At 61.5% G+C, this 26,277-nt stretch overlaps 5 protein-coding genes across 10 annotated transcripts; 2 read left to right on the top strand and 3 right to left on the bottom strand.

Annotated features, from left to right (window-relative positions):
• Positions 1–51: 51 nt before the first annotated feature.
• Positions 52–4,538, top strand: LOC148221666 (uncharacterized). Its single transcript, XM_088176261.1, is given in 9 exon segments — positions 52–2,003; positions 2,484–2,667; positions 2,801–2,915; positions 3,093–3,455; positions 3,458–3,548; positions 3,645–3,725; positions 3,824–4,048; positions 4,216–4,342; positions 4,466–4,538. Coding segments are annotated over 9 exon segments (1,398 nt in total). The 5' UTR covers positions 52–1,864.
• MTFP1 (mitochondrial fission process 1) lies at positions 4,516–6,956 on the bottom strand. The gene is made up of 4 exons (XM_014894792.2): positions 6,528–6,956; positions 5,384–5,511; positions 5,086–5,309; positions 4,516–4,721 (listed from the first exon to the last, which is right to left on the bottom strand). The coding sequence occupies exons 1-4, from the start codon at positions 6,577–6,579 to the stop codon at positions 4,646–4,648; spliced, it is 480 nt and encodes a 159-aa protein (XP_014750278.1). The 5' UTR covers positions 6,580–6,956; the 3' UTR covers positions 4,516–4,645.
• A 114-nt stretch (positions 6,957–7,070) lies between these two features.
• SEC14L2 (SEC14 like lipid binding 2) lies at positions 7,071–12,243 on the bottom strand. Its single transcript, XM_014894784.2, has 12 exons — positions 12,115–12,243; positions 9,994–10,069; positions 9,867–9,910; positions 9,649–9,708; positions 9,359–9,547; positions 8,560–8,655; positions 8,334–8,394; positions 8,176–8,259; positions 7,947–8,053; positions 7,732–7,871; positions 7,480–7,649; positions 7,071–7,401 (listed from the first exon to the last, which is right to left on the bottom strand). The coding sequence occupies exons 1-12, from the start codon at positions 12,166–12,168 to the stop codon at positions 7,271–7,273; spliced, it is 1,212 nt and encodes a 403-aa protein (XP_014750270.1). The 5' UTR covers positions 12,169–12,243; the 3' UTR covers positions 7,071–7,270.
• On the top strand, positions 11,688–19,287 carry RNF215 (ring finger protein 215). 5 transcript variants are annotated; one of them, XM_088176321.1, is made up of 10 exons: positions 11,688–11,807; positions 16,085–16,216; positions 16,522–16,593; positions 16,667–16,752; positions 17,416–17,470; positions 17,770–17,874; positions 17,953–18,069; positions 18,143–18,280; positions 18,419–18,521; positions 18,625–19,287. In XM_088176321.1, the coding sequence occupies exons 1-10, from the start codon at positions 11,703–11,705 to the stop codon at positions 18,645–18,647; spliced, it is 936 nt and encodes a 311-aa protein (XP_088032447.1). In that variant the 5' UTR covers positions 11,688–11,702; the 3' UTR covers positions 18,648–19,287. The 5 variants fall into 5 exon arrangements, 3 of the variants coding, with proteins under 3 accessions (XP_088032447.1, XP_088032446.1, XP_088032445.1); XR_015807726.1 differs by lacking the exon at positions 11,688–11,807 and adding an exon at positions 15,166–15,456 and having other exon boundaries at positions 16,522–16,588; positions 17,956–18,069; XR_015807725.1 differs by lacking the exon at positions 11,688–11,807 and adding an exon at positions 15,166–15,456 and having other exon boundaries at positions 16,522–16,588.
• On the bottom strand, positions 18,711–26,256 carry CCDC157 (coiled-coil domain containing 157). Of its 2 annotated transcripts, none has more exons than XM_088176317.1 (10): positions 25,733–26,256; positions 24,416–24,587; positions 23,090–23,744; positions 22,702–22,779; positions 21,817–21,974; positions 21,511–21,678; positions 20,906–21,074; positions 20,376–20,515; positions 20,059–20,120; positions 18,711–19,981 (listed from the first exon to the last, which is right to left on the bottom strand). In XM_088176317.1, the coding sequence occupies exons 1-10, from the start codon at positions 25,978–25,980 to the stop codon at positions 19,780–19,782; spliced, it is 2,052 nt and encodes a 683-aa protein (XP_088032443.1). In that variant the 5' UTR covers positions 25,981–26,256; the 3' UTR covers positions 18,711–19,779. The 2 variants fall into 2 exon arrangements, with proteins under 2 accessions (XP_088032443.1, XP_088032442.1); XM_088176316.1 differs by having other exon boundaries at positions 21,784–21,974; positions 25,733–26,254.
• Positions 26,257–26,277: the final 21 nt, after the last annotated feature.

Below are 26,277 nucleotides of genomic sequence, written 5' to 3'. Positions count from 1 at the left end.
AGGATGGTCCAGCTGGTCTCTAGCCACCTCCTTCTTCTCCGGGATGGGACGGATGGGGTGAGGATGTTCTTACAGCCACAGCAGGATGCTCAGGCAGTCCTTGCTCCTTCTGGGAGCTCCCCAGGGTGGTCCTGGCACCACTGTCCCCATCAATCCTGGGGGTGGGAGGCCCCCTGTCCCCCAGGCAGTGCTGAAGAATGAGACTCTCAGTGCAAGTGGGGTGCCTGGGTCTGTCCCCAGTGTCTCTGCTGGGTGCTGGTGGACATCCCCATGGTATGCAGATGCCCCCAGGAAGGTCTGCTGGCTTCACAGGGACACCAGAGCCATGGGACCAGGCATCACTGGTGACACAAACCACTCGTGCCACCACATTCCAGCTCTGCTGCTGGTGGGGGGCACCCCATATCAGGGGTGGCCATGGGACTTGCACTGGGACTTCTCCACATTCCCTGTCCCTCTGTGCCCAGGCCACCAGGTCAGCCCACTCAGAGGAGGCCCGTGGTGAGGTGTTGGGGCTGTGATGGGGACACCTGAGACAGGAAGGACCCAGGGACACAGGCACTTCACCAGGTCTCTGGCTGTGACCAAACTGCTGCTCCCAGGTGGTTTTCCTCTCCAGCAGAGCTGGAAGCAGAGCTATGATGGGACAAGGAGGGGTGCTGGGGACTGGGACTTTCTGGTGGGAGCAAGATCAGCCATGGGATCATGGCAATGGTGGGGTCAAAACTGTAGTGGGCTTAGGAACCATGAGGTGGGGCCAGGGACATCCATGGGACCAGGCCATGTGGTGAACTGGGATCAGGACAAACTGGTTGGATCAGGACCATGTGCAGGAGTAAAAGGACATAGTGGGAGCAGCACAATGCACAGGACCAGGACTAACTGGTGGGAATGGGACCTTGTGGTGGCATCTGCAACTTGCTGAGGACCAGGACCACAACATTGACATGGGAGGCCCAGCATCACACCTAGGAACAGCACTGGTTGGTGAGTATGGGACCAGGATTAACTGGTGGGTATGGGCTCAGGACCACCTGTAGGACCCGTCTGAGTGGTGGCACTGGGACTGTGGGGTGGAATGGGGACTGGAAGATGGGCACAGGCTCTTGTGGTGGGAATGTGAAGGTGTGAGGGGTGGGACCAGCCCCAGGTGTGGGGATGCCAATGGCTGCAGAGACAAAGCAAAACCCCCAACCCCATCAGTGCCAGCTGAGACCCACTGACACCCAGCCCCAAGTCCTTAAAGACCTCCAGCTGGTGGGGTGGGGATGCCTCTCACTGGGAATGGAGCTGTGTTTGTTGGTGCTGCTGTGTGGGACTGTGCTGGAGGTGGCAGGTAAGTGGGGCTGGGGTCTGTCTTCAGTCCTCCCACTGGTTGTACTGGGGGAGCTGGGTGGTGGGTGCCCCTTGCTTTGCCTAGTGCTGTTTCCTGATGGGGGCTGTCCTGGGGTAGAGGAGCCTTCCTAAAATCATCCCAAACTCTGAAGGTTGGGGCAAGGGGCTTCCAAGAGTTCCCTCAAAGTCCCAGCAGGGCTGATGGGACCCTTTTGGGGTGGGGGGATCAGAGACATTGGTGGGGTCTGTGGCTCTTGACTGGTCATGAGTAGCTCCTGGTCTGTGCTCAGCCCTGGGCAGGGTCACGGTGCTGGGAATGCTCCTGATGTATTCTTCTAGTGCAGGTGAGCTCCTGCTGGGGTGGGGCTGGGGACAGAGGAGCCCTTGATGTGCTCCTGGCTGCTCTCCCTGCCTTTGTGCTGCTGCCACCTGTCCCTAGTAAGTTCTGGGGACACCTGAAGACCTGGATGTCCCTGCTGTGTCTGGGACATGCTACTGCTGGCTCAGCCCTCCCCTTGCAGGGACCACCATGGCTCCAGCTGCCTCAGAGCCCCCTGGTCACATGGTGACAGCTTCAGCGATGTCCTCAGGCACGGGGACAGGGAGGGTTCCTGCTCACCCCAACTCTGAGGAGCCTATCATGACCTTCACCTTGAGGCTCCTGGATGGTGAGTGCTCTGGGGGTGCTGCAGGAAAATGCTGGGGGGTGACACCATGGGATGTGGCCAGCCACGATCCTGGGCTCAAACAGTAGCAGTCAGTGCCTTCTCCTGGCTGGCCCCAGAGCTAGGAGTCCCAGGAAAGGTGGTTGTCCCTGCAGGACTGTCCCAGTCCTTGTGGAGGGTGCAGGGCTTTGAGAGGTTCCTAATCCTGTGCCTGATACCACAGTGGGGTTTGGGGGTCAGCTCTGCCCCGATGGGTGACATGATCCCTCTCAGCTGCATGAGGGGTCCAGGAAGGTGCTGGACTCAGTAGAGAAGGGAAGGCAGGCCTGGGGGCTAGAGCCAGGACAGGGGGTGGGCTCTGAAAGGGGGAAGCTGTAAGGACAAGGGACAAGACACCGGTGGGTGGTGGTCTGGGATGTGTCTGGTGCCCCCATCTCTGGTGGGATAGGCTTGGGGGTGTCACACTAAACCCACACATCTCAGAGGACTCCAGTGCCACTCCAGAGAAGCTGCTGGTGCTCAGCCCCGGCTCTATGATGCGCCTGGAAGCCAGTGTCCACTTCAGTCCCAGCATCTCTGTGAAGATCTACGTGGACCAGTGCTACGGGACCACCATGGAGCAGCCAGGACACTCCAGGAGGATCTTCATGGTGGTGAACAGCCATGGGTCAGTGCTGGTGGGGCAGGAAGTAGGGGCTCCTTCTCCAGCCACCCTGGGGTCCTGCAGGACCTCCTGATGGAAAGGGATGTGCAGACCTGGAGCCAGCCCTGGAATGTCCTGTGTCACTCTTCTGCCACAGATGTCTGCACGGGGAGAAGCTGAGGAACGTGTCTGTCCAGCACCAGAGAGGGGAGTCTGTCCTCCCGCTCTCCATCCTGGCCCCCACACTGGAGGGTGAGCCCGAGGAAGAGCAGGTGAGGTGGGGATGATGCCCTTGGTGGTAGGATGGAGCCCCAGGGAGGAGGATGACCTGGGTGTCCCAAAACATTGTCCATCCTGAGACATAGTGCTCCTGCTGGGGTGGCCTCAGCCCCACGAGATGGTGTGGAAGGCAAGCAGGGTCCCTGAGGAAGGACATGGTGTCTTAGCAGGTCTATGTGCACTGCCTGCTGATGGCATGGGGACAAGGACATGCCACCAGGTGTGGCTTCTACAGCCACACCACAGCCAGGTATGCTGGGTGCCTGGGGACACGAGCACCCCATGGGTGTGTTGGGGGCAGAACCCACCTCTGGGAACACCAAGTCACTCCACTTGGTCTGGATGTCACCTCTTATTCGATGGCAGCTGGTGGCATTGCCACAGGTCCCAGCTTCCTCATGCTGCCAATGTGTTGGGGAGGTGCTTGGAGACATCTCCTCTGGGGTAGCACCATGTGGGTCTTGTGGTGGAGTCTGGGGACCCCTAGAGCTGTCCCCTCCACGCCCCCCCTTCTGTCCTCTCCTCTCCCAGCTGGCACAATGCAGAGGACCCTGCCCAGAGTACCCCATGCCACTGCTGTGACACTGGCTGTCCCGCTGCTGACACCCTCCGTGGAGACATGCCAGGTACCAGGGGTGGGACAGGGTGGCCTCGTGTTGTTTTGGGGTCTTGGGAGGGCTCCTAGACCTGGGCTGGACTGCATTGGACATATCCTCCCATAGCATTCCCAGGAGAGGGGACCCTCCACCGGGAGACAATTGGACCAATGCTGGTGCAGAAGGAGAAGGTGCCATGGTATGAAGGTGAGGGACACCCCAACCCTCTCCCATGTCCCCAAAACACCCATCCCTTGTGCTGAGCCCCCCCTCTGACTCGCAGGTGTGTTTTTTGCCATTCCCAGCACCGTGCCGGTCGGTGAAGAGGTTCCTGCTGGCTGGGCTGGCCCTGGTGGGCAGTGCTGTGCTGGTGCTCGCCATGCTTGGGGGGCTGCTGGCACTGGCCCTGACCACCTGGCGCTTGGGCAGACCCCAGCAGGGACAGCGGCCACCGAGGCAGAGGTGTCCCTTCCAGGTTGAGCTGCAGAGCGTGGTGGGGGCCCTGGTCCTCAGGGAGACAGAGAAACAGGGTGAGATGGGACCAGGGCCTCTTTCTCACCAATAAATGTGGGTTTTGCTTTCTCTAAAGCCTCGCCTGGTTGGTAGTATGTGGATGCCACCAAGGGATGGAGATGTGCCCCTACACTGCAAGCTGCATCTCCACGTTCCTCCAGGTACCTGGAGATGTGTTTTCCAGGTGTTGTGGCACTGTCCCAGCCTGTGGTGCTGGAGATGGTGGCTCCTGGCTGGGTGAATTTTGTGTCCTTGGAGACCATGAACATCGTGGCAGCTCCTTGGGGACGGTCTCCAGAATGTCCCATGAGGTTGTGGAGATGGAGAAGTTCCAGGGTGGAGACAGCAGGGCTGCTCTGGGCAGGCAGAGACCCCCTCTCCCAGGTGGAGACCCCTGAGGGACTGGGACTCACTCAGACCCATGTGTCCCTCAGGAGAGGACATGGCCTGGCCGTGGTGGCATCTCAGAATCACCCATCAGGGGTCATGTTTGAAATGGTTTATTAGGACCAGTGTGGGAAAGGGTGGCCACTCTGGGGGTCACCAGAGTGAGAGGTCACAGTAGGTGGGTCACAGCAGCATGCCTCAGTTTCCCCGAGTGTGTGGGGAGGTGCTCAGTGGGACGTCGGGGGCTCTCCTGGTGTCCTGTAAAGCTTGCGGAGGCTGGAATCCATCAGGAAATCCACAGTCCTGCGGCAGGAGGGGGTGTCAGTGGGAACCTGGTGGGGGGGTCTCTGGGGCAGCACACGTGACGTGGGATGGGTGGGACTGTCCTTAATATTCCCTGAGACAGCACTGCCACCAAAACCAGGCTTAGCACAGCCTCACTGTGCTAATCCCGGCTCAGCTCCAGCTAATCCCCCATCCTGACAGGGACATGTCCTGGCTGCACCCCAGCAAAGCCCCTTTAGAGTGGAGACGTCCCGTCTGCCTTCTGCTCCCAGTCCATACTGGGACCGGTCTCCAAGGAGACAAATGTGCTCCAACCCTCTGGGCTGTGAGAATGGGGCGGTGGCACCCACCTGTCCCCGTGCCCCAGGGGTGTCCCCGTTACCTGTCGATGGGGGTGATGATGAGGGGGATGGCAGCCAGCCCCAGGGCAGTGGTGGTCCAGCGGCGCACGGGCAGGGGCCAGCGGGTGAGAGAGCCCAGCAGGGCCAGCGAGGCAGCGCAGAGCCGGTTGATGGTGAATCCGGGGATGGCCACTGAGGCCAGGCTCTGCCACACAAAGGTGTCCACCACGGCCACCCCCACACGTGTGGGGTCCTGCGGGTGGGCCTGGGGGAACACAGGGGTCAGTGGAAGCGTTGGGACGGAGAGGCTAGGGGGGGTAAGGAGGGAGTGGCACTCACGGTGGCGGCTTTCCGACCCTTGTCGATGGCGTCGGCGGTCACGTAGGCGGTGGCCACGCCGTAGCTGGCCCACACCACTGGCACTGGCACCAGGGGGCGGAAGGACTCACCCACCTCGTTGGCGTAACCTGAGGGGATGGTAGGGTCAGGGACCGACTGTCCCCGTGCCACCCCTCCAGGGTGTCCCAATGTCACGGGATGGATGTTGCACAGGGGGTGTTTGGAGTGCCTGGGTCTCCCTGAACCCACTGCCACCAGGAAAGCTGGGCTGGGGGTGACCACTGCCAGTGCTAGTGACAGTGTCCACTTGTGCTGTGTCTGTGCCCAGTATCCATAACTGGTCCTGGTATCCAGTGCCCGTGCCTAGTGCTGGTGGATGATGCCACTAGCCAGTGTCGGTGCTGGTGACAGTGACAGGTATTCGGTGCTGGTGTGCAGTGCTGTTGCCCTGTGTGCTGCTGACACCTGGTACCAGAACCCCATATCAGTGCCTGGTGAAGTGCACAGTACTTGGTGCTGGGTGTCAGTGCCCTGTGCCCAGTACCACGGACCCAGTGCACTCTGTGGTACCGGTGCTGGGTGTCAGTGCCCGGTACCACGTGCGGTGCCCAGTACCCGGGGCAGTGCAGTGTGTGATGTTGGTGCTCAGCACCCGACACAGTGTCTGGTGTCACGTTCCTAAAGCAGTGCTGGGTGTCAGTGCCTGGTTCCTGGTGTGGTGCCTGACATCGGTACCTGGTAGTGTCCAGAGGTGTGCTCAGTGCCCAACACAGCTGCCCAGCTCCTGAGGTCAGTACCCACTGTCAATGCCCAGTTCACGGTGTCGGTACCCTGTAACAGGGGCCGGTGCCCGGCATCACTGCCCCGTTTGCACAGCCGGTACCCGACATGAGTGCCCAATGTCCCGGTGGCGGTATTTGATGTTAGTGCCCAGGTCCCTGTACCCGGTGTCCCGTGTAACCCGGTACCCGGCATCAGTGCTCTGTACTCAATGGCAGTGCCCGCTTCCCGGTGTCAGCGCTCAATGTCAGTGCCCGGTGCCGGTACCCGCTTCCCGGTGTCAGTGCCCAAGGTCAGCACCCGGTTCCCGGTGTTAGCCCTCAATGTCAGCACCCGGTGCCGGTACCCGGTTCCCGGTGCTCACCCAGGTATCGGACCCACGTGTCCCGGTACAGGTCGGGCTCCTCCACCCCCATGGCGCGCGCCGCCGCTCCAGCCGCATGCCCCGCCCCGCTCTACGTCACAAGACCCCGCCCACTCCACCTGATTTGCATGGCCCCGCCGCTCAGGGCCGCGCGATGGCGGCGGGGGCGGGGCCTGGCTCCCACGTGACCCTGCGGCCTTGCGTCACCGGCGGTCACGGGGGCAGCTGTGGGACTGAGGGAGAAATTATGGGGCTGGGGGCAGTTACGGATCTGGAGGGACAGTTAGAAGGCTGGGAGGACACTTGTGGGACCGAGGGGACAGTTATGTGGCTGGGGGCAGCTGAGGTGGTTATGGCACTAGGGAGCGGTTCTGGGCCTGAGTGGGTAACTGTGGGACTGGGGGGAGCAGTTATGAGACTGAGGGGGCCATTAGGGGGATGGGGGCAGTTCAGGGGCTGGGGGGCAGCTGGTCTGGTTGTAGGGTTGAGGGGGCAGCAGGGGCAGTTCTGGGTCCAGGGAGCCACAAACCGGAGCAGACCCCGCTCAGTCCATCCCTTTACTCCCCGCCCCAGGCAGCAGCAGCAGCGGTGGGGGCGGGACCCACATAAGGCACAGAGTTTGGGGGCGCTGCAGGTGCTTGGCCCCGTCCGGCCCCCGCCTCAGTCCGGCAGCTGCAGGGCTCAGCCCCGGCTCCATCTTCCTGCGGGGCCATCCTGGGGGCGCGGTGCAGCCCGGGGGAAGTTCAGGGGCTGTGGTTGGGGGACTCCCCCTGGATCTGCTGGGCTGAGGCGGTGTCGGGCAGCAGCACCTCCACGCTGTAGCTCACCTTCTTGGAGTGGAGGAAGCTGTAGGTGTTGTCGAAGCGCAGGACATCTGCGGGGGGACAGGGGTGTCAGGGACACGGTGGGGTTAGGGACACGGGGGACGCCCCAGGGAGGGCTCGGCACTCACAAATGCCGGGCGTGGAGCAGGTGAGGGAGCCGTCCTCGGGCACCATGTGTGCGTTGTAGCGCTGGTTAGGGAACACCTCGGTCATGTCGCCTGCCCGCTGCCGCTCCCCGACCTTGGTTTTCAGGTACACCCCAAAGCCGATGTCGGCGCCCTCGGAGCGGAACTGCCACCTGCGGGGCACAGGGCCGGTGCTGCGGTGGGTGGGGACACTGCAGCCGTCACCCCTCTGCGTGGCGCGGAGCCACCGCTCACCTGAGCACGCAGCCAGGGAAGAGGATCTCGTACTCGACCTGGTGGGACGAGCCCCGGTTCACCACGACCGAGTGCTCGTACTTCTGTGCCAGCTGATCCCGCACGTAGTAATGCTGGGGCACGTCCCCCCCGTAATTTATCTGGAAGGGACAGAGGATGTGGGAGTGGGGGAACTGCCCAGCAGCCCTAAAGAACCCAGGGGGAGCTCCTCCTACCTTGCTGGAGCACTTGGGGTCCCCATCAGGGTCTGTCAGTGTGCCCCCATACTCCACTGGGATCTGTGCGGGGTCAATGTACTTCTGCAGGACCTCCTTCCAGTTCGCTGGGGAGAGGACAGCGGGTTTGGGGGGGATGCGAGTTGGAATATCCCCCCTGGGTGGGGTGACAGCAGAGGGGGCATGTGTCACCCCCATTTGAGACACTCCGGAGAGGGTCAGGACTCACATCCCAGCACCACGACCTTCTTTCGCGTGTCCTCGCTCAGGAAGTGCTTGACCAGGTTGTAGGCCACAGGGAAGAGCTTGGGGGCTGGGGGCACAGGGGGGCATTAGGGGTGTGTCAGCACCTGGAGAAGGGGAGCAGGACCCTGAGGCTGAACTCACCCTTCACAATAAAGAGGCGCTTGAGGGACTCAGGGTAATTCTCCTCAAACATGGACAGGATCTGCAGGATGAGGTAGCGCAGGTCACCCAGGCCGTGCACCCACCAGGACCCCACCCAGAACACTGGGGGGTGCAGGGCACTGCAGGGACCTGCTCCTGCATCATCCCAGGGATCAGCCCAGACCCCTGTGGTTCAACAGGAAGGGGGATGGGCAGGAGCCCTCACCTCCCCATACGTGTCCACAGCTGGCTTCCAGAGGTGCTTCAGGCCCAGGCCCTCACAGTCGTACACCATCATCACCATCTCAACCTTCTTGCCCAGCTGGGATGGAAGGATGGGGAGGATTGGACAGAGCCCATGGAGAGGTCCAGGGATAGGGTGGCCCCAAGAGGCTGGTCACCCCAGCCAGAGCCTCCTCTTAAGTGTTGATGTGGGGAGAAGGGGCATCATGGGAGCTGGGACAGGGATACGAGCTGAGGGACAGTGGAAACGTGGACTGGTGGGGATAGGCAGGATGCAGAGTTACATGGGAGGAGGATGAACCAGAGATGGACAGATGGGGATGGCAGGGACATGGATCATGGTGGAGTGGACAGGACATGGACCTGTGGGGCTGAGGAAGATGAACTGGGCATGGACCTGTAGGGCTGGTGAGTGGCTGGAAGATGGACCAGAGATAGACATATGGGGCTGGGGTAGTGGGGATGGACAGGACATGAGCTGGCAGGGACACAGGCTGGGGGGGGGGGGACAGGACATGCACCTGTAAGATATAAAGTGCTGTCAAAGACACTGTCTGCTAGGGATGGACCAGAGATGGACATAAGGACTTTGAGTTGTGGAAATGGACATGGACTTATGGGGCTGGCAGGGACATGGACAGAAGGGAATGGACAGGACAGGGACCTGTAGGGTTGGGGAAAATGATGGCTGGTAGGGGAAAACCAGATGTGGACACATGGAGCTGGCAGAGATGTGGTCCCACAGGCCTGTTGGGGCCAGCAGAGTGTGGGCAGGTTCCCACCTTTTCACTCTGCTGCTCACACTCCTGCCGGAGCAGTTCACAGTCCCGGAACTTGTTCTTGATCAGGTCCTGCTTGGAGGCAGAGAACAGCAGCCCCTTGGCGTCCATTGGCCCGATGATCTCGTACCACACCGGGCTGCCCTCCCGGTCGTAGCCGCACATCCCGCCGGACATGTACTTCCGAATCACCTGTGGGAGCACGGGGGGCTCAGGGCACCTCACACACACCTCAGGGGACTCAGGGGGACGGTCCCCTCCAGGGCCACTCCTGGGAGGCCAGGGACACTCACCTCAGGTGGCTCCCAGGCAATGATGTTGTCGGCGTCCATGTGCTTGCGGACCTCAATGTGCTGCAGTAGGTGCAGAGTGGGCCAGGGTGAAATTTGGGACAAGGTGAACCCCATGGGCAGGTTCCCCTTGCTGAGGTTGGTGGCCCAGGGCAGGGGGTCCCATGCCAGATATGTCCCAGCACAGCACGGTCCCTCCAAAAGCAGGGTGCCCCTCTCACCTTGCGGAGCATCGCCTCTGCCTTGGGCAGGTCGAAGGAGCGCGCTGCAAGAGAGCAGAGAGCTCAGCCCCCTGCCAGCCCCACAGGGGCTCCCACCCCGCCAGGGCTGCCCCCACCTCGGGGTTACCTCGGAGCCATTTCAGGAGGAAATAGTCGTCCTGGGAGGGTAGGGAGGGCAGCACATCCTGCAGCTTCTCCCGGAACTGCAGGGACAAACAACAGGGACAGTTGGCGATGGGATTCCTGATCCTCTCCTAAAACCTCAAGGCTGGAGGTTTGTCCCTTCCTTGTCTCCCCAAAAACATGAAAACCAGGACTGGGACGTTCCCAGGGGAGATGGGTCATCCTGCAGCCTTGGATCATCAGTCACCTGGCAGGGGAATGTCCCCAGGGCAGCTGCCATGCTCTGAGTGTCCCCCAGCATAAGGTGTCTCCAAGTCCTTGCGTAAGGGGTGAGTGTGGGCTGTCACCACCCCGCTCCTACTGGGGTGTCCCACAGGGACTGGGTGAACCAGTCCCCTCCAGGGGGGTCCTTTGGCATGGATGAAGGCGGTCACTGTGTGTACCCCTGCTCCAGTGGGTCACAGCCTCCCTGGCACAGGCAGGAAGGTGTTGGAGTGCAGGACTGAAGGGGTTGGGAAAGCTGGGGCCCCTCAGAGAGGTCGTGCAGGCACCAGGCAGACCAGGCCCCACCATCCCCATCCTTGGAATGAAGCCAAGCACCAGCACATCACATGTCCCCCTGTTTCAGTGACACCCCAGTGGGTCACAGCCCCATGACACAAACAGGAAGCGTTGGGGTGCAGGACTAGGGGATTTGGGGTCCTCTCAGGGAGGGACCAAGCAGACCAGTCCCCACCAACGGCATCCTTTGGGATGGAGCTGGTCACTGTGTCCCCCGATGTTTGTGACGCTCCCCCCCCCCCCCCCCCCAGCGGGTCACAGCCCCCCAGCACAGGCAGAAGGGTGTTGGGGTGCAGGACTGGGAGGTTTTGGGGACCCAGGGTCCCCTCTCCATGTGGCCTCGCTCACCCCAACCAGGCTACGGCTCAAATCTCCGTACCAGCCGAGGCCCTCCCCTTAATGAGCCTGATTAGCTTATCTCCCGCTGAATTTAGGGGTAATTAAACCCAGGATTAGCTCCTTCACCCTGGGACAAAGCCGATGGTGGTGGACAAACGGGTTGGGCCACTCGCCTTTCTCGCCCGCCCAGGGCACGGCTGGCACCGGCCACGGTTTGGGCTCTGTGCCCCATGCCTGCCCCTGCCCCCCGTGCCAGCACCCGGCGGGGTCATCGCCCGCCTGTGGAATTTGGCTGGGTCTGAAAGGCAGCGATAAGACAAATGCACGAGGGTGCCCTCGTGGTTGGGGTGCACTGAACCCCGATAACGCAGTCACCCAAACACAAGGGGCTAGCGGAGGTGGCCGTGGTGGGTGACAATCACGGGTTCTGCGTGTCCCCGGGCCCGCAATCCCGGCGGTGAGGGGAAGAAGTTTGCCAGTCCCATGGGAAAGGTGGGAATATGAAGAAGAATATGGGGCTCGGCGGTGCCCTGTGTGGTGGGACATCCGGGATGGTCCTTCCCTGGTGGGCAGCACCACGGGGGGCTCAGCCCGTGGGCTTGGGGGCCGGGGTAGGGTGGAGGTGGCAGAAGAGCGCCGTCCCAAGGGCCCTGCAGTGAGGCAGGAGGTTCCCGAATCCCGGGAAAGATGAGAGAGGGATGGGGGCCCACGAGCGGGATGGTCCAGCCAGCGGGACCCCCGAGACCCACCCAGGACGGTCCTGCTCTATGGGCAGCGCTATAGTGGGCTCGGCCCGTGTGTTTGGGGTCCGGGATGAGGGATGGAGGCAGTGGGAGCCTCCCGGGGCCGGATTTAGGGGGCAGGGTGGAGGCTGAAGGCGATGGGACGTCCCCGTGGCCAGGAATCGGGGTGAAGCCGGTATGTTTCGGGTGCGGAGCCCTCCAGAGCGGGGGTGTGCCGGTGGGTTCGGAGTCTGGGATGGGGGGGCTGGAGGAAGCGGCGGGAGCTCCCCGGGGCCGGGAGCGGGGGTGATGCCGGTGTGTTTGGGGTGCGGAGGGGGCTGTGGAGTCCCCCGGGGCCTGAAGCAGAAGCGCTGCCGGCGGGTTTGGGGTGCGGGGTGGGGGTGATGCGGGTCCCGCGGCGGATATGGGCGCACACTGGGGAGGATGGCCCGGCCCTGGCCCCGGTGCCCCCGCAGCCCCCCGGTCCCTCCGGCCCAGCTCACCTGGGCGAGCACCTCCGCCTGCGGCGGGCTCAGGTCCCCGACGCGGCCGCTCATGGTGCGCTGCGGGCGGCTCTGCACGGCCCCGGCGGCCGGGATGGCTCCGAGCACCTCCCCGGGACCGCCCCCACCCCGCCCGGCCCGGCCCCCGCCCACCCCCTGGCCTTGGACCCTGCCCGACCCCTGCCCGCCCGGTCAGCGCCCGCTGCTGCCTCGGGGATGGAGGGTGGGGGGTATGGGGGCAAAGAGGGGCTTGGGGGCTATAGGGGGGTATGGGAGACTTGGGAGGTTATGGGAGCTATGGGGAATTTGGGGGCATGAGGAGACTTAGGGGGTATGGGGATTATGTGGGTACTGGAGATATGGGAGCATAGAGGGCCTTGGGGATATGAGGGACTTGGGTGGGAGTGTAGGGGATTTGGGGACAAGGGGGATTTGAGGTCTCTAGGGTTCATGTGGGGTAGGGGTGCATGGGGAATATGAAAAACAGGGGACACAGGGGGGCATGGGGAACAGGGATTGGAGGGGGCAAGGGAGAAATAAGTGTAGGGGGCCCTGGGGGTTATGGAGTGTACAGAGAGAGTTTGGGGGACACAGTGGGGTAGAGGGAGTGTGGAGGGCATTGGGGTATGGAGATGTGGCCGTGGGGTGGGAGCATGGTGATATGGGGCGGGTATCAGGGAGAGAGGACAGTGATGAGGACTGTGACAGGGATGGGAGGTGGGGACAGAGATCAAAAGTGGGGCAGGGACAGGGATTGAGGTAGGGTGCCAGGCAGGAGGGACAGGGATGGGAGATGGCACTAGGGACAGATTGAGGGGTCAGGTGCAGTGATTTGAAGATGGGGATCAGGAGCAGGATGCCCATGGGGCTGTGTGTGTCCAGTGGAGCCATGGATGTCCCACAGAGCCCCATGTCCCCCATGGACGCACGGTTGTCCCAGAGAGCTCTGCATGTGCTGTGGAACCGTATTTGTCCCATGAAGCTGTGGATGTCCCGTGGGTGTCCTGTGAAGCTATACATGTCCATGGAAGCTTCCCATGAAACCATGCATGTCCCTGGGGGCTGTGGATGTTCCACAGAGCCACCTGTGTCCCATCTGTGGATGTCCCAAGGAGCCATTTATGTGCCATGGAGTCGTATGTATCCCTTGGAACTGGGACCCATAGATGTCCCATGGAGCCATCCGTGTTCTGTGGACCCATTAGTGTCCCCTGGAGCTGCAGATGTCCAGGCAGCCACCCATATGCCATGAACCTATGGATGCTCCACGGAGCCATTCACACCCCTTATGTGTCCCCTCCGTGGGGCAGCTCTGGCAGCAGCCACCCCCAGGCCCCATTTTGGTGTCCCCCCCCGAATCCACACAGTCCCCCACCTTCATCCTCGCCATTCCAGGCTGGTTCCCAAGCCAGCCGTGCTCCTGGCACATCCAGACCCGTTGCAATTGGGATGTTTCACCATGTGGTTAAACCGGCTCTGGCTGCAGCCGTGGGAGGAGGGACTGTGCCCACCCTGTGATTACACCCCCACACTTACAACATGGATGGGGACAGGAGGGACACAGGGACACACCCAGAGCTGTCCCACGGCACCCTGCAGCCATGGGAACTGAGTCCCACAGCCCCAAGTCCCGTCCCTGGCATGGCCCCTGCCAAAAGCAGGTCAGCCTAGACCCATGCCGCAGCTAATCCAGCCGGCAAATCCCCTGGAGGCACATGTGCTGGGCACACGTGGCCAGAGTGGGGCCAGGATGGGGCACCCAGGGGCCAGGATGTGGCACTGGAGGCTGCCTGGCACCCACCAGGCTGGGGGTGTTCAGGGGTGTCCGGTGTGGAGGGCAGTTGGGTTTTGTGGTACTCAGGTGTTGGTGTGTGCCCACGTCAGCTTGGGGCGGGGGGTGTGCCCATGTCCCTGCCTGTGCCATGGCTGTGGGTGCCCATGTCCCTGTTTCCCCAGAGCACACATGTCCCTGTGTCCCCATGTGTCCCTGTATCCACACATGGTGATGTGGTGGACATGATATCTGTGTCCCCATGCCTGTTCCTGTCCCTGTCCCTCTCCTGGTCACAGTTGGTTTCCTGGTCCCTGCGTCCATCCCTGTCTTGCTGCTGCTACCAGTACCCATTCCAGTCCCAGCCCTTGTCTCTGTCTTGCTCCCACTCCCACTCCCTGCCCCTGTTTCTCTCCTGATTCCCATCCTCCTCCTGGTCCTGGCCTTTGTCCCTGTGTTGGTCCCACTTCCTGTTGTTCTTCCAGTGCCTCTCCTTGTTCCTGTTTTCCACCTGGCTCCTGTTTCTGTTCCTGGTATCATTCTTGTTCTTGTTCCTGCCCCATCCTTGTCCCTGTCTCGATCTCCATCCTCGTCCCCATTCCCTGTCCTTGTCCCTCTCCTGGTCCCCATCCTGGTCCGTGTCCCCATCTTTGTCCCTGCTCTGCCCCAGTGTCCAGCTTGGTCATGGTCCTTGTCCCTGTCTCAGTCATGGTCCCCATTCCCTGTCATTGTACCTCTGCTGCTCTCTGTTCTCATCCTGGTCTGCATCCCCATCCCCATCCCCTTTCCCATCCCCATCCCCATCTCCATTGCCCTGCCCCTATCCCTGTCCCAGCACTGGTTCCTGTCCCTGACCTTATCCCAACCCTTGTCTCCATTCCCATCCCATCCCATCCCATCCCATCCCATCCCATCCCATCCCATCCCATCCCATCCCATCCCATCCCATCCCATCCCATCCCATCCCATCCCATCCCATCCCATCCCATCCCATCCCCTGTCTCTGTCGTTATCCCGACTCTTGTCCCGATCCCTGTCCTGTCTTTATCCCGACCTTTGTCCCGATCCCTGTCCCGGTCCCCATCTCGATCCCTGTTCCTGTCTCTATCCCGACCCTTGTCCCGATCCCTGTCCTGGTCCCCATCTCGATCCCTGTTCCTGTCTCTATCCCGACCCTTGTCCCGATCCCTGTCCCTGTCCCCGTCCGGGCTCTCGGGCTCCCCCTGCGGGCGGTGGAGAGCGCGGTGGGTCCTCCCGGCCGGCAGGGGGCGCTGCGGGGCGCGGGGCGCGCAGCCATGGCGGCGGTGCGGGCGGCGCTGCTCGCTCCGCTGCTGGCGCTCGGCCGGGCCGGGTCGGGGCCCGCCACCCCCGCGCGGGTCGAGGTGGCCGTGTCAGGGCCCGGCGCGGCGGGACCGGACGGGGATGGGGCCGGCAGCGCGGCCGCGGTGCCCGACGGCTCGTACACTCTGCGCGGGGCCGTGCTGGGAGCGGGGGGCGGCCGGGCCGGGCCGGGCCGGGGGGGCCCGCGGGGGGAGCGGGAGGAGATGGAGATCCAAGGCCGCCTGGTGCTGGTGAGCGCGGGGATACGGGGAGTGGGGCTGGGGGGTGCTGTTGGCACTGGCGAGGGATTGGGAGGGGAGAAGTGGGAACTGGAAGGCACTGGGAGATATTGGGGGGAGCAGTGGGCAGTAAGGGAGGGATGGGAACAGTGGGGACAGGGGGGCAGTGGGAGACATTGAGGGGTACTGGGTATGGGGTTGGGGACGTGGGTGCTGGGTGGGTGATGAGGGGGAAGCAGTGGGAACTGGGAGACATTAAGAAATCGGGGGCATTGGCAGGGCAGTGGTCGGTGTGGGAGGGAGGGGGGATCGGTGGGCACTGTGGGCCAGGGGGTGCTGGGGTGAGTCCTTGGGCATTGGGAAAAGAATGAGGCAGGGGAGGAGTGGGAACTGAAGGGCACTGGGAGGCATTAGGGGACTGAGCAGGGCAGGCAGCCCACTGCTCAGTGTGGCCAGCAGCAGAGAGGAGGTGCAGGCAGGGGCACAGAGGCAGTGGGGGCCAGGCCGTGTTCCCTACTGTGTGTCCCTGTCCCCACACAGTGCCCGGCTCCCCAGGACCCCTGGGGGCATGTAGGTGCTTTGGGGGTGCCTTGAACCTTGGGGTCCATCCCAGCTCTTCTTCTCCTTGCCATGTCCCCAGGTGGGTGACATAGAGCCAGACCTGGGTGCTGCTGACAGCTGGATTGGGGTGGTGCCCGTGGGCACCGAGGAGCCGGGCGAGGGCCCCCGGAGTGCCAAAGAGGAGTCCTTCACCACCGCTGTTGTCACCAAGGTGACCCACTGTCTGACCCTGTCCCCTCTGCCTGACTCTGTCCCCTGCCTGGCCTGAAGGCTGACAAGGTGTTTGCAGGTCACAGACCCGCAGGGGTGTCACCTGGGGTGTCTCCTGGCCAGATCTGGGGGGTTCCTGGTCTGTGCTTGGTGGCCAGGGGGTCTCTGACACCTTCTGACTTATCTTGGGTCCATTGTGACCCTTCACCCTGGCAAGGAGTTGCTGAGTGTCTCCTGCAGCAGGACAGGAGCTTGTTGGGGACACAGCCCCGCTGTCCCCTGATCGTGTCCCCACTGCCCCTGCAGATGAAGCGAGCCCTGGTGCTGGGGGCCTCCGCCCTGCTTATCCTGGCGCTGAACCAGAACGCCATCCGTGAGGTAGGGCAGTGCTGGCGGGGGGGCCGGGCAGGGATTGTGCCCCACTGACAGCTCTGCTTCCCTCCCGCTGCAGCTGGACGTGTCCCAGCTGCTTGCCAAGCCCGTCATCGTCATCCAGTCCTCGGACAATGTCACCAGGCTGCTGGGAGCGCTGCTGCGGTACGGGCTAGGCTGTGGGAGGGGCTGGACCCTGCCTGATCCCTGCCTTGTCACTACCTTGTCCTTGCCTTGTCCCCCTGCAGTCTGTGACACCCAGGGACCACCCTGGGGGTCTCTCACTCAGCCCGTCATGTTTGCTGGGGTGGTGTTGCACCATGCCAAGGCCACCTCGGGCTGAGATGTGTTTGTAGGGGAGATCTGTGTCAGATCCAGCCCTCTCCCAGGGCTGGGGTCCTTCCATGGGTCCTCGTGTGGTGGCAGGTGTGACAGTGGCCTCAGCCAGGAGCTTTAGGACTCTAGAAATTATGCAGACCAGTTGGTTCTCATCATGGCACCGGCACCCCCACAAGCTCTGTGGGTGCTTGTTCTCACCACCAGCAGGAGTGGAACCCTGTCGATCCTTCTCACATGTGGGACATTGGGATTGCTGCCATGGTGTAACACACAGGGAAACTGAGGCATGAGGTTGGGAGGAATAGCCCTGTGCAGGGTCACTGGGGGCTGAGCACAGCTGGGAAGGAATTATCTTGCTGTCACCTCCCTTGCATGTTCCACTGATCCCCCTCGGTCACTGCCCATCCCTGTGGGGAGGGAGTCCTCCCTGGCACTGGGGGGCTGTGCCTGGATCGTGCTGTGTCCATTGAATTGACACTTTTCTCACAGGGGGCTCCGAGCTACGGCGAAGATCACATACCAGGCAGTTCTGCTGGAGAACCTGGTATGTCTGTCTGTCCTCCTCTTCCTCATTCTCCAGTGGAGAGACAGGCATGACTGTGCCTAGCCAAACTTCCCTGATGCATGGGAAGGGAAGGGAAGGGAAGGGAAGGGAAGGGAAGGGAAGGGAAGGGAAGGGAAGGGAAGGGAAGGGAAGGGAAGGGAAGGGAAGGGAAGGGAAGGGAAGGGAAGGGAAGGGAACCCATGGGAACAGCGCAGCTGGCAGCAGCAGTGCTCCTCCTCCTGGGACACGTGTGCTCACATTGCCTGTGGCCATCAGCAATGCCGTGTCCTGCCTTGCAGGGAGTGACCCTCACACTGTGGTCCACCTGCGGTCTGTCCCGAGGGGGCCTCTATGGGGAGTGGCAGGGGGTCATCTGCCCTGGGGAGAGCAGCTCGCAGGTCCAGGTACGGTGCTGGGGTTTGGGTGGGGCTGAGAGTGGGGCCAGATCTCTGGCTCCTGTCCCCACTGCGCTGTCCCCACAGAAGTACCTGCAGCAGCTGTGGAACACCATCCTGCTGATTGCCCTGCTGCTCTGCACCGGCGTCATGGTGCAGGCCCAGCGCCAGTCGCGGCAGGACCTGTCGGAGCGGGATGCCGAGGTGGGAATGTCTCCGCTGTGCGCCGTGCCGGGGGTTGTGGGGTGGGCTCTGACCCCTGGCTCTGTCCCCACAGCTGGACCTGAAGCAGCACATCCGGCGGAGGCTGTTAGCACTGAAAACCCGGCGGTACCATCCTGGGAAGCCGCCCCGGACCCAGGCCTGCGAGATCGACAGCTGTGCTGTCTGCCTGGACCAGTTCCACAAGAGCCAGGTGGGACTGGGCAGACTGGAGCCCACCCTAGGCTGAGCCTCCAGTCGCTGGCCAAGGCCAGGGTGCCCTTGCCAGGGTCTGGGCTATGTCCCTGCCACCCTGCTGTGCTCACATGTGCCCTCACTTCCCTGCTGGCAGTGGCTGCGGGTGCTGCCCTGCTCCCATGAGTTCCACCGGGACTGTGTGGATCCCTGGCTCCTGCTGCAGCAGACCTGCCCTCTCTGCAAGCGCAACATCCTGGGTGAGAACCGGCCTGGCACCCAGCCCAGCCCCTGGGCACGGGCTGGGGAGGACCTGGAGCCTGCCAAGCTCCCTGTGCCAAGGCTCTCTGTCCTCCCTTGCAGGGAACTGCTGCACGGACAGCTAGCTGGCCCGAGGACACACTGCAGGGACAGACCCATGGCTGCTCCAGGGACAGGGAGGGGGGCAGGGGGTGCCCAGCAAGCGGCGCTTGCTGCTGGAGCAGGGTTGGTGTGGCTGTGCCCTCACAGTGCCCAGACTTCGGAGAGGGAAGGACTCGGGGCTCTCCTGCCGGGTTTGAGTAGAGGGGTGGCGGGTCCAGATGGGCAGTATTGGGGAGGGAGGATTTGGGGCACCCATGGGTGTAACAGGGTGGGGGCTGGGGCAGGGAGAGCCCTGGTCCTGCTGTGCTCTTGCCCTGCTCACAGCAATTTTTCTAAGTCTTGGGTTTTTTGTCTATTTACTGGTGGCCGTGGCAGGGTAGGCAGAGCCTGGCTGCAGTGCCAGCCCCTCTGGGAGGTGGGTGGCCAGGGCTAGGGCTGGCAGGGCTGTGGGGAGACTCATGGCCTCACTATGTGGGAGGGCAGGGGTCAGACGCTTTATTTATAATAAATTATTAGAAAGGATGGCACGAGTTGGCTGCAGAGCCAACACAGGCTTGGCTCACCCAGCACAGTGACTGGGGACATGCCATGGGCCCTGCCCGGATCCTGTCCCACAGGCTGCTACATGGCACGTGTCCATCCCTATTAAACATGGAGCAAGGACTGGCTGTGTGGTTTGTGTGGGGCGTGCATGGGGCTCACAGTGCTGGGGAGGCAGCTCAGAGGTCAGGGCCAGCCTGTGCCAGTGACTCAGTGGTTCCCAGCCCCTCTGGGTGCTCGTGGAGCGGGGACTTTGCCAGGTTGTGGCTGTGCTGGTGGGCTAAGGGCAGCTCTGCTTTCTTCTTCCAAGTGTGGCCACATCCCAGTGTCTTGGGAATGGTTGCTAGCAGGAGCTAGCACAAGCTGTGCCCTGGCATCAGCCCCAGGGCTCTTCTGGGGACTCCAGCAGCAGCGTAGCCAGGGGTGACAAGCTCCAGAGCCCAGGAACGTCCCTGGAGCAGCGCCCCACGGAACAAGGCAGAGCCCAGGTTTCCCGAGGGAATTCGCCTTCCTGACACACAGAGAACCAGTAATGAGGTCCCCTGGGCTGGGGCAGGGCAGGTGGCTGCTGGTGGAACACAATTTCTCTATCAGGAAATTCAGAGTGATCCGTGTTTATTTTTGGTGAGCCCTGGTGTGGTGTGAGGGGAGGTCAAGCCCCAGGTGTCGCACTGGGAGTGTTAGGCAGGGTTTGGTCTGGAACGTGGGCTCTGCCCGGAGCTGCTTGGAGTGCTGGCTGCTGGGAGCTCTGTGCCAGGCCTTGTCAGTGTATCCCAGCATCCCTGGGCTGGCCCTGCTGCTTCCACTGCTGAGCCTCCTGCGGGGTGGGAGCAATTAAAGGGGAGGAAGAGCAGGGAACCCGCCCCCAGCCCCTTCCTCTGGGTTCCTACTCACCCAGTGTCCTGCCTGCTGGCCTCCCTGCGGAGCTGGGACCCCAGTTGGGCCTGTGGGACGAGCTGGGGAAGGGAAGAGGAGGTGAAATTTCCCCCCGAGAGCTTCAGCTCCAGTCACATCCCTTGGCCACCACAGCTGGTGATGGATAGGAGCTGGAACCAGCCTCGGGCACTTCAGGCAACACCAGTTAAACTAGAGCGACCTCCCAGCAGCATGAGGAGCCTGGGCTTGGCCCTCCCGGCGTCCCTAGAGGATGTCTGGGGGCCACGGAGTGGTTTTGGGGTACACAGCACCCACCCCTGTGGCACCCAGCTCACCTTGAGCACGCCCTGCTCAGCTGCTGCCTTCACCTTGGCGAGCAGAGCCTCGAGCTGTGCATTCTCCCGCTCCAGCACCTCGATCCGGATGTTGTTGGCCTGGAGCTGACTCTCCATGTCCTCTGTCAAGTTCCCACTGCCTGCAAACAAAATCCAAGAGAGCCCAGCCTGCTGCTGCTGCTGCTGCTGCCTGCCTGCTCAGAGGTGTGGCCATCCCTCCTGCCTCCCAAGGAAAGGAGCCTGCCTGGGCAGGGAGCACCGGCATAGCCCAGGAAGTGGCAGCTGGGACCCCAAGCCCTGTGGGCAAAGGAAGCTCTACCATGTCCTGGTCCTGTTGTACTTCCTGGCCCAGACGTGGAATGCACAGCACCCATGCAGGGAAGCACGTTGGGATGGTCACAGCTTTGCATGGGGTCTGAGCCCTTCCTATTATCAGTGGGACAAATGGAGTGTCTGGGGCAAGCAGGATGCCCTGGGAGCTCTGGAGACCCCAAGGCACAAACCCACTGTGCTGCCATCTGCTCCCTTACTCTCAAAGTGCATCTCAGTGGGGACGTGGAGATCAGGGAAGAACACCAGGAGCCTTTCCCGCTCTCTCAGCTCCTGTGCCTGTTCCTCCAGCCGGGATATGTTTGCCTGCAGCCCCAGGATGGATTGCTCCAGTGCCAGCTTCTCCTGCTGCAGCGTGTCCAGCAGCTCCTGCATGGCACAGCAGGGAGGACATGAAGTTTGTAAGAGTGAGGACTCAGCCCTTCATGGAAAGCTCCAACATTTCCTATGACAGTGGGAAGTGGACAGTGACAATGTGCAGAGTTTTAGCTGTGAGATCCCTGTGTATGCTGGAAGCAGGAGCACCAGCCATGAAGTGTGGAGCATGTCCAGGTGTCCAAGAACAGAACACTGGAGATGTGGAAGCTGCTCCCCTCTGCCCTGACTCACCCAGAGACTTGTCTGGCACAGGGTGGAGGGAGAAGGCTCTTCCCCAAGAATCCCATGAGGACATGGCCATGAGGCAATGTCACCCCAGGCCCCAGAGTATCCCTCCTGGGAAAATTCTGGCTGTGGGACAAGGCAGTGTGGCTCCTGACAGCCCTGTGGCACAGGCTGTGTCCTACACCTGGGTACCAGCATTCACCTGCTGTGCCTGGAGCTGTTTCCCACTCTGCTCCCGGCTCTGCTCCAGCTGCTCTGCCAGCCGGGCCTTGTTCTCCTCAGCCTCTCCCAGGCTGGCCTGCAGCTCCTCACGCTCCTGGTCCAGGCTGTCCAGCTGCTGCAGCAGGGTCCTCTGCTTAGCCTGCAGGGACTGTGGTGGAGGGGTGAGCCTGTGTGGGGCTGTGGCAGCCATTGTCCACAGTCCTGGCACCAGGCAGCGGCTCAGCCATTCCCAGTGCTCTGGAGCCGGCCGTACCTCCTGGTGCCGGAACATGCTCTCCACACGGACCTTCTCCTTCTCCAGCTGCACACTGGTGGCACTCAGCTTCTGCTCCAGGCTGTCCCTCTGATCTGTGAGTGCCTGCACCTTCTCCTCCAATTCCAGCATTTCTTTCCGGGCCACCATTGTGGTCCTCATCTCCTCCATCAAGATGGTCTTGGAGAGCTCTGGGAAGACACAGCCACCATGGCCCAGGCTGGGCACGGGTGAGAAGCTGGAGCACCGTGGAGGTGATGAGAGGGATGGGGGTGTTTAGCCTGAAGAAGAGAAGGCTCCAGAGAGAAGTTAAGAACCTTTTCCAGTTCCTACAGGGGCTCCAAAAGAGCTGGGGAGAGACTTGGGACAAGAGCCTGGAGTGACAAAACCAGGGGGAATGGCTTCCCACTGCCAGAGGGCAGAGTTAGATGGGATAGGGGGAAGAGATTATTCCCTATGAGGGTGCTGAGGCCCTGGCACAAGGTGCCCAGAGAAGCTCTGGCTGCCTCTGGATCCCTGGAACTGTCCAAAGACAGGGCTTGGAGCAGCCTGAATAGTGGAAGGTCCCTGCCCATGACAGGGGGTGAAATGGGAATGTCTTTAATGTCCCTGCCCATCCAACCAGTCCGTGATTCTGTGGTTCAGAGGCACCCCATGCCCTCCACAGGCCCTGGCAAAGGGAGGCAGGTCTGACAGGAGGCCTGTGAACCCCCCCAAACCTCCACCAGCATCAGCCCACTCTGGTACTGGATGATATTGGGGTGCTGCTGTGAAGGAGGCCCATCCTCTGCCCATCTCCATGAGCTCTACAGCCCAATGTGGGGGTGCTAGGGGCTACATGGGTGTGAAACACTCATGAGGCCAGGATGAGGGGGGAGCTGGGTTTGAGCTGGGTGAGCCCCTGGGCGAGCCCCTTACCCAACTCCTGCACAGACACCTGCTTTGCTTCCAGCTCCTCCTTCAGGGCCAAGAGTTGCTCCTCCAGCAGAGCAGCTCCTAAAACAGCAAAAAAACCCTCTCATTAATCAGTTCTTCAAAAAAAAAAAAACTAAACCAAGGGGCAGCAAACAGCCACACGAAAGGGTTTTCATCCAGTGATTGTGTTGTTCTGCCAGGGAGGAGGCAGTGATAGGATCCAGATAACCAGCTCTCACTGCCCAGGATTAGCCTCACACCAGGGAAAATCCCCCAGCACCTACAGAAAGCCCTGCTGGTTGTTGGTGGGGCCAAAATTTGCCCATGGACTCTGTTGTTCTCCTGAAAATGCCCCCGGGCGTGGGAGGGGATGCTGGGAACAGCTCTGTACCTCTCCGGAGATCGTCCTTGTCCCGCTCCAGCCTGGCCACAGCCTCGGAATGCTCCTTTTCCTTGGCTTTCAGGCTCTGCTCAGCGTTCCTCTGCTGCTCTGCTTGGGTGTCCTTCTCTGCCTGCAGCTTCCTGGAAAAGTCCTCAACCTGTTTCTGAAGCTTCTCCTTCTGTTTGCCCATCTTTTCCAGCTCAGCCTTCACGGGGTTCACCTGCTGCAGCAGCCCCTGGAGGTGTTTGTTGATCCGGGAGAGGTCCTTGCTCTGCTCTGCAGCCCAGTAGCTCATGTCTGTTGCAGAGAGGTTCCTTCTCCCTGCGCTGTCCTCCAGCGCCTCCTGGAATTTGCTGAGAGCTGAAGGGATGTTCTGGCTCTGGCAGATGCTGATGATGGCTCTGCCCACCTCGTGGAGGCTGGCCTGGGCACTGGAGCAGGTGTCACAGGAGGCCAGGGGTGACCCCGGGGTCTGTGTGGGGACACTGCGGGTGCTCTGAGCCCGGCTGGAGCCAGCCCTGGGCTGGAAGCTGCCTGAGCTGCCCAGCACATGGACACTCGGACACAGGCACACAGAGGTGGACTGGGCACCTTCTGGGGCAGTTCCTGACTCCAAAACATCGGGCAAGAAGCTTTTCAGGTGCTCCTTCTGGTATTTTCCAGCCTGGGGAGTAGAGAATCGAGTGGATTGCTGTGCGGGAATCTCCCACCTGCAATACTTCTCCAGAGGGAGAAAGCACCAAACAAAACCAGAGCCCACATCAAAGTGGAAATGACCCATAAAAGCCGAAATCAGATGTGGAGATAGGACAGCAATGTAGCCAAGGGACAGTGACCAAGGGCAAGCTCAGCAGCAAAACCTACTCCCCAAGTCCTCACCATCTCTTCTTTCCCACCCCCTGCACTGCCTCCTGGTTTTGCCACATGGATTGTTGTGAGACTTTTCCATGAGAAATATAATTTTGGGGAAAATAAAATGCAGGAGAGGTTCTTTTTACTACCAATTATTTCACTGTCTTGAGGCAGCTCAGATCCACAGCGGGATCAGCAGAGCTGCAGCATTTTGGCAGTAGGAGTATATTTTCCAAGCTCTAGAGACAGCCCAACTCACTCATGCCAAGATCCTGGAGCAGGATGGATGCAGTGGAACAGCTGGGAGGGGTGGGGTGGAGGGAAGGGACTCAGGCTGGGAGGGGACAGATGTGTGACACAGGAGCCAGCACTCAAAACTTGCACACACATCTGGTGTGGCCACAGGGTGTTGAGAAGGACCACGATCCAAATCCTGGGGGGAGGGGAGTGACTCAGCTCACGGGACATCCCCAAATGTCCCACCTCGTCCCGGAGCTGCTGGCAGAAGGCCCCGAGTTTCAGCATGGTGCTCCAGAAGGTCCTGGCCGTGAGCCCCGCAGACATGCAGGGCCCCAGGCCCCGCGTGGGTGGCACTGCCCGCCCGCTCAGCAGCGTCTCTGCGTACCCCGTGAAGCTCTGCAGCAGCAGCAGCAGCCTGTCCCGATGGGAAAACACGGCTTGGAGCAACGGCAGCTGGGAATGCGACCCCTCCTGTCACCCACACAAAGCTGGTGTGATGCACGAAGGTGGGATTGGTGCTCCCGGGGCTCCCCAGGTGTGGATCACTTCATGCAGCAGCCACTTCCGAGAGACTGTGATTAAGCTCCCCCCTAAGATTTGGAGCACGCGTACTGCTGACTCTTAGGGCCAAAAGCTCAGTGGGAATGGCTCATCTTTCAAATCAGAGCTGTATTTATTTCACCCAGACTGCAAAAGGGGCTTTGACCTTCCAGGGCTGTCGATACATCTGTGTCCAAGTGTTTCCAAGGATTTGGGAGGGAGTTTAACAAGCCTGTCCCATCTGCTCCACCTCAGTTCTTGGCTGGAGCATGTCTGGCTCTGCTTCTTCATGGCCAGTTTGTGCTGGGAGCTCTAAGCAGGGAAAGGAGTTGGGTTTTAAAGCTCAGCAGGGCATGAGGCCGAGGTGTTGACCATGGAAATACAAGGGCAACAAAGCATCCAAAAGTTTTCATAAACTCATGGGACATCCTGAGCTGGAAGGGACTCAGGGATTATCCAGTCCAACTCCTGGCCCTGCACAGACACCCCAACAATTCCACCTTGTGCCTGAGAGCATTGTCCAAAGGCTCCTGGAGCTCTGGCAGCCTTGGGCTGTGATGGGGCACTTGGTGCCATGGTTTAATTGATAAGGTGGTGTTATGTCACAGGTTGAACCTAATGATCTCCAAGGTCTTTTCCAACCTAGCTGATTCTGTGATCATTCTCTGGGGAGTGTTCAGGCACCCTCTGGGGAAAGAAGAACCTTGACCTGATATCCAGCCTAAACCTCCCTGGCACAGCTCCAGCCATTCCTTTGAATCCCATCCCTGGTCACAGACATCAGAGGTATCCCTGGGGAGGAGCTGCAGCCCCGGTGAGGTCTGACCTCAGTCTTGTCTGTTCCAGCTCTCACCCTCAGCCCTTCACCACCCTCTCAGCCTTCACTTGGACATTCTCTAATAGCTTTAATTCCTTTCTGTGCTGAAGTGCCCAAAACTTGGATAAGCTCAGCGTGTCAGATATACAACTCCCCTTCCCCTGCAGGGCAGGAGCGGTTCCGGGGTGCCTGGGGCCTCTCACCTGTCTATGACCAGCTCCAGCAGCACCACGTGTGCGTGCTGGCTGAACTCGGGGTCGCTGTCGCTGTGCCTGTAGCGCTGCAGCAGCACGGATATGTCCAGGTCGCAGGACACCTTGTCGGGGAACTTCCAGGATGGGAAGCGCACGGCGCCGGCCCGAGAGCACACGTCGGCGATGGCGGCCTGCAGGTCCCGCAGGTCGGCCCGCAGACTCTCCATGCAGCCGCGGTGGCCCAGGAGGTGCGCCATGGTGCGGGGTGGGACGGGACGGGGGGACACGGCCTGGGAACAACGGGGCCACCACGCCAGGGACCGATAGGGTCAACAAGCCTGGGATGGAGGGAACGCCCTACCGGGACCGGCACAGTACCCCCCCGGGTCCGGCGGTCTCCAGGAGTGCTGGGAAACCGGAGGGAACCGGGGGGATCGGAGGAATCAGCAGCAACGGCGGAGAAGAAACGCCGGGCCCGGGGCCTGTGCTAGGCCTCGGCGTCCCAGCCCTGTCGCCGTGGCAACCACGCCCCTCCCGCGCCGCAGTGGTGCAGT

This window comes from Sturnus vulgaris, chromosome 19, assembly GCF_052056855.1.
Source record: "Sturnus vulgaris isolate bStuVul1 chromosome 19, bStuVul1.hap1, whole genome shotgun sequence".
Lineage (NCBI taxonomy): Eukaryota > Metazoa > Chordata > Aves > Passeriformes > Sturnidae > Sturnus > Sturnus vulgaris.
Note: the sequence above shows the minus strand (reverse complement) of the source record. Positions and strands in the feature narration are given on the sequence as shown.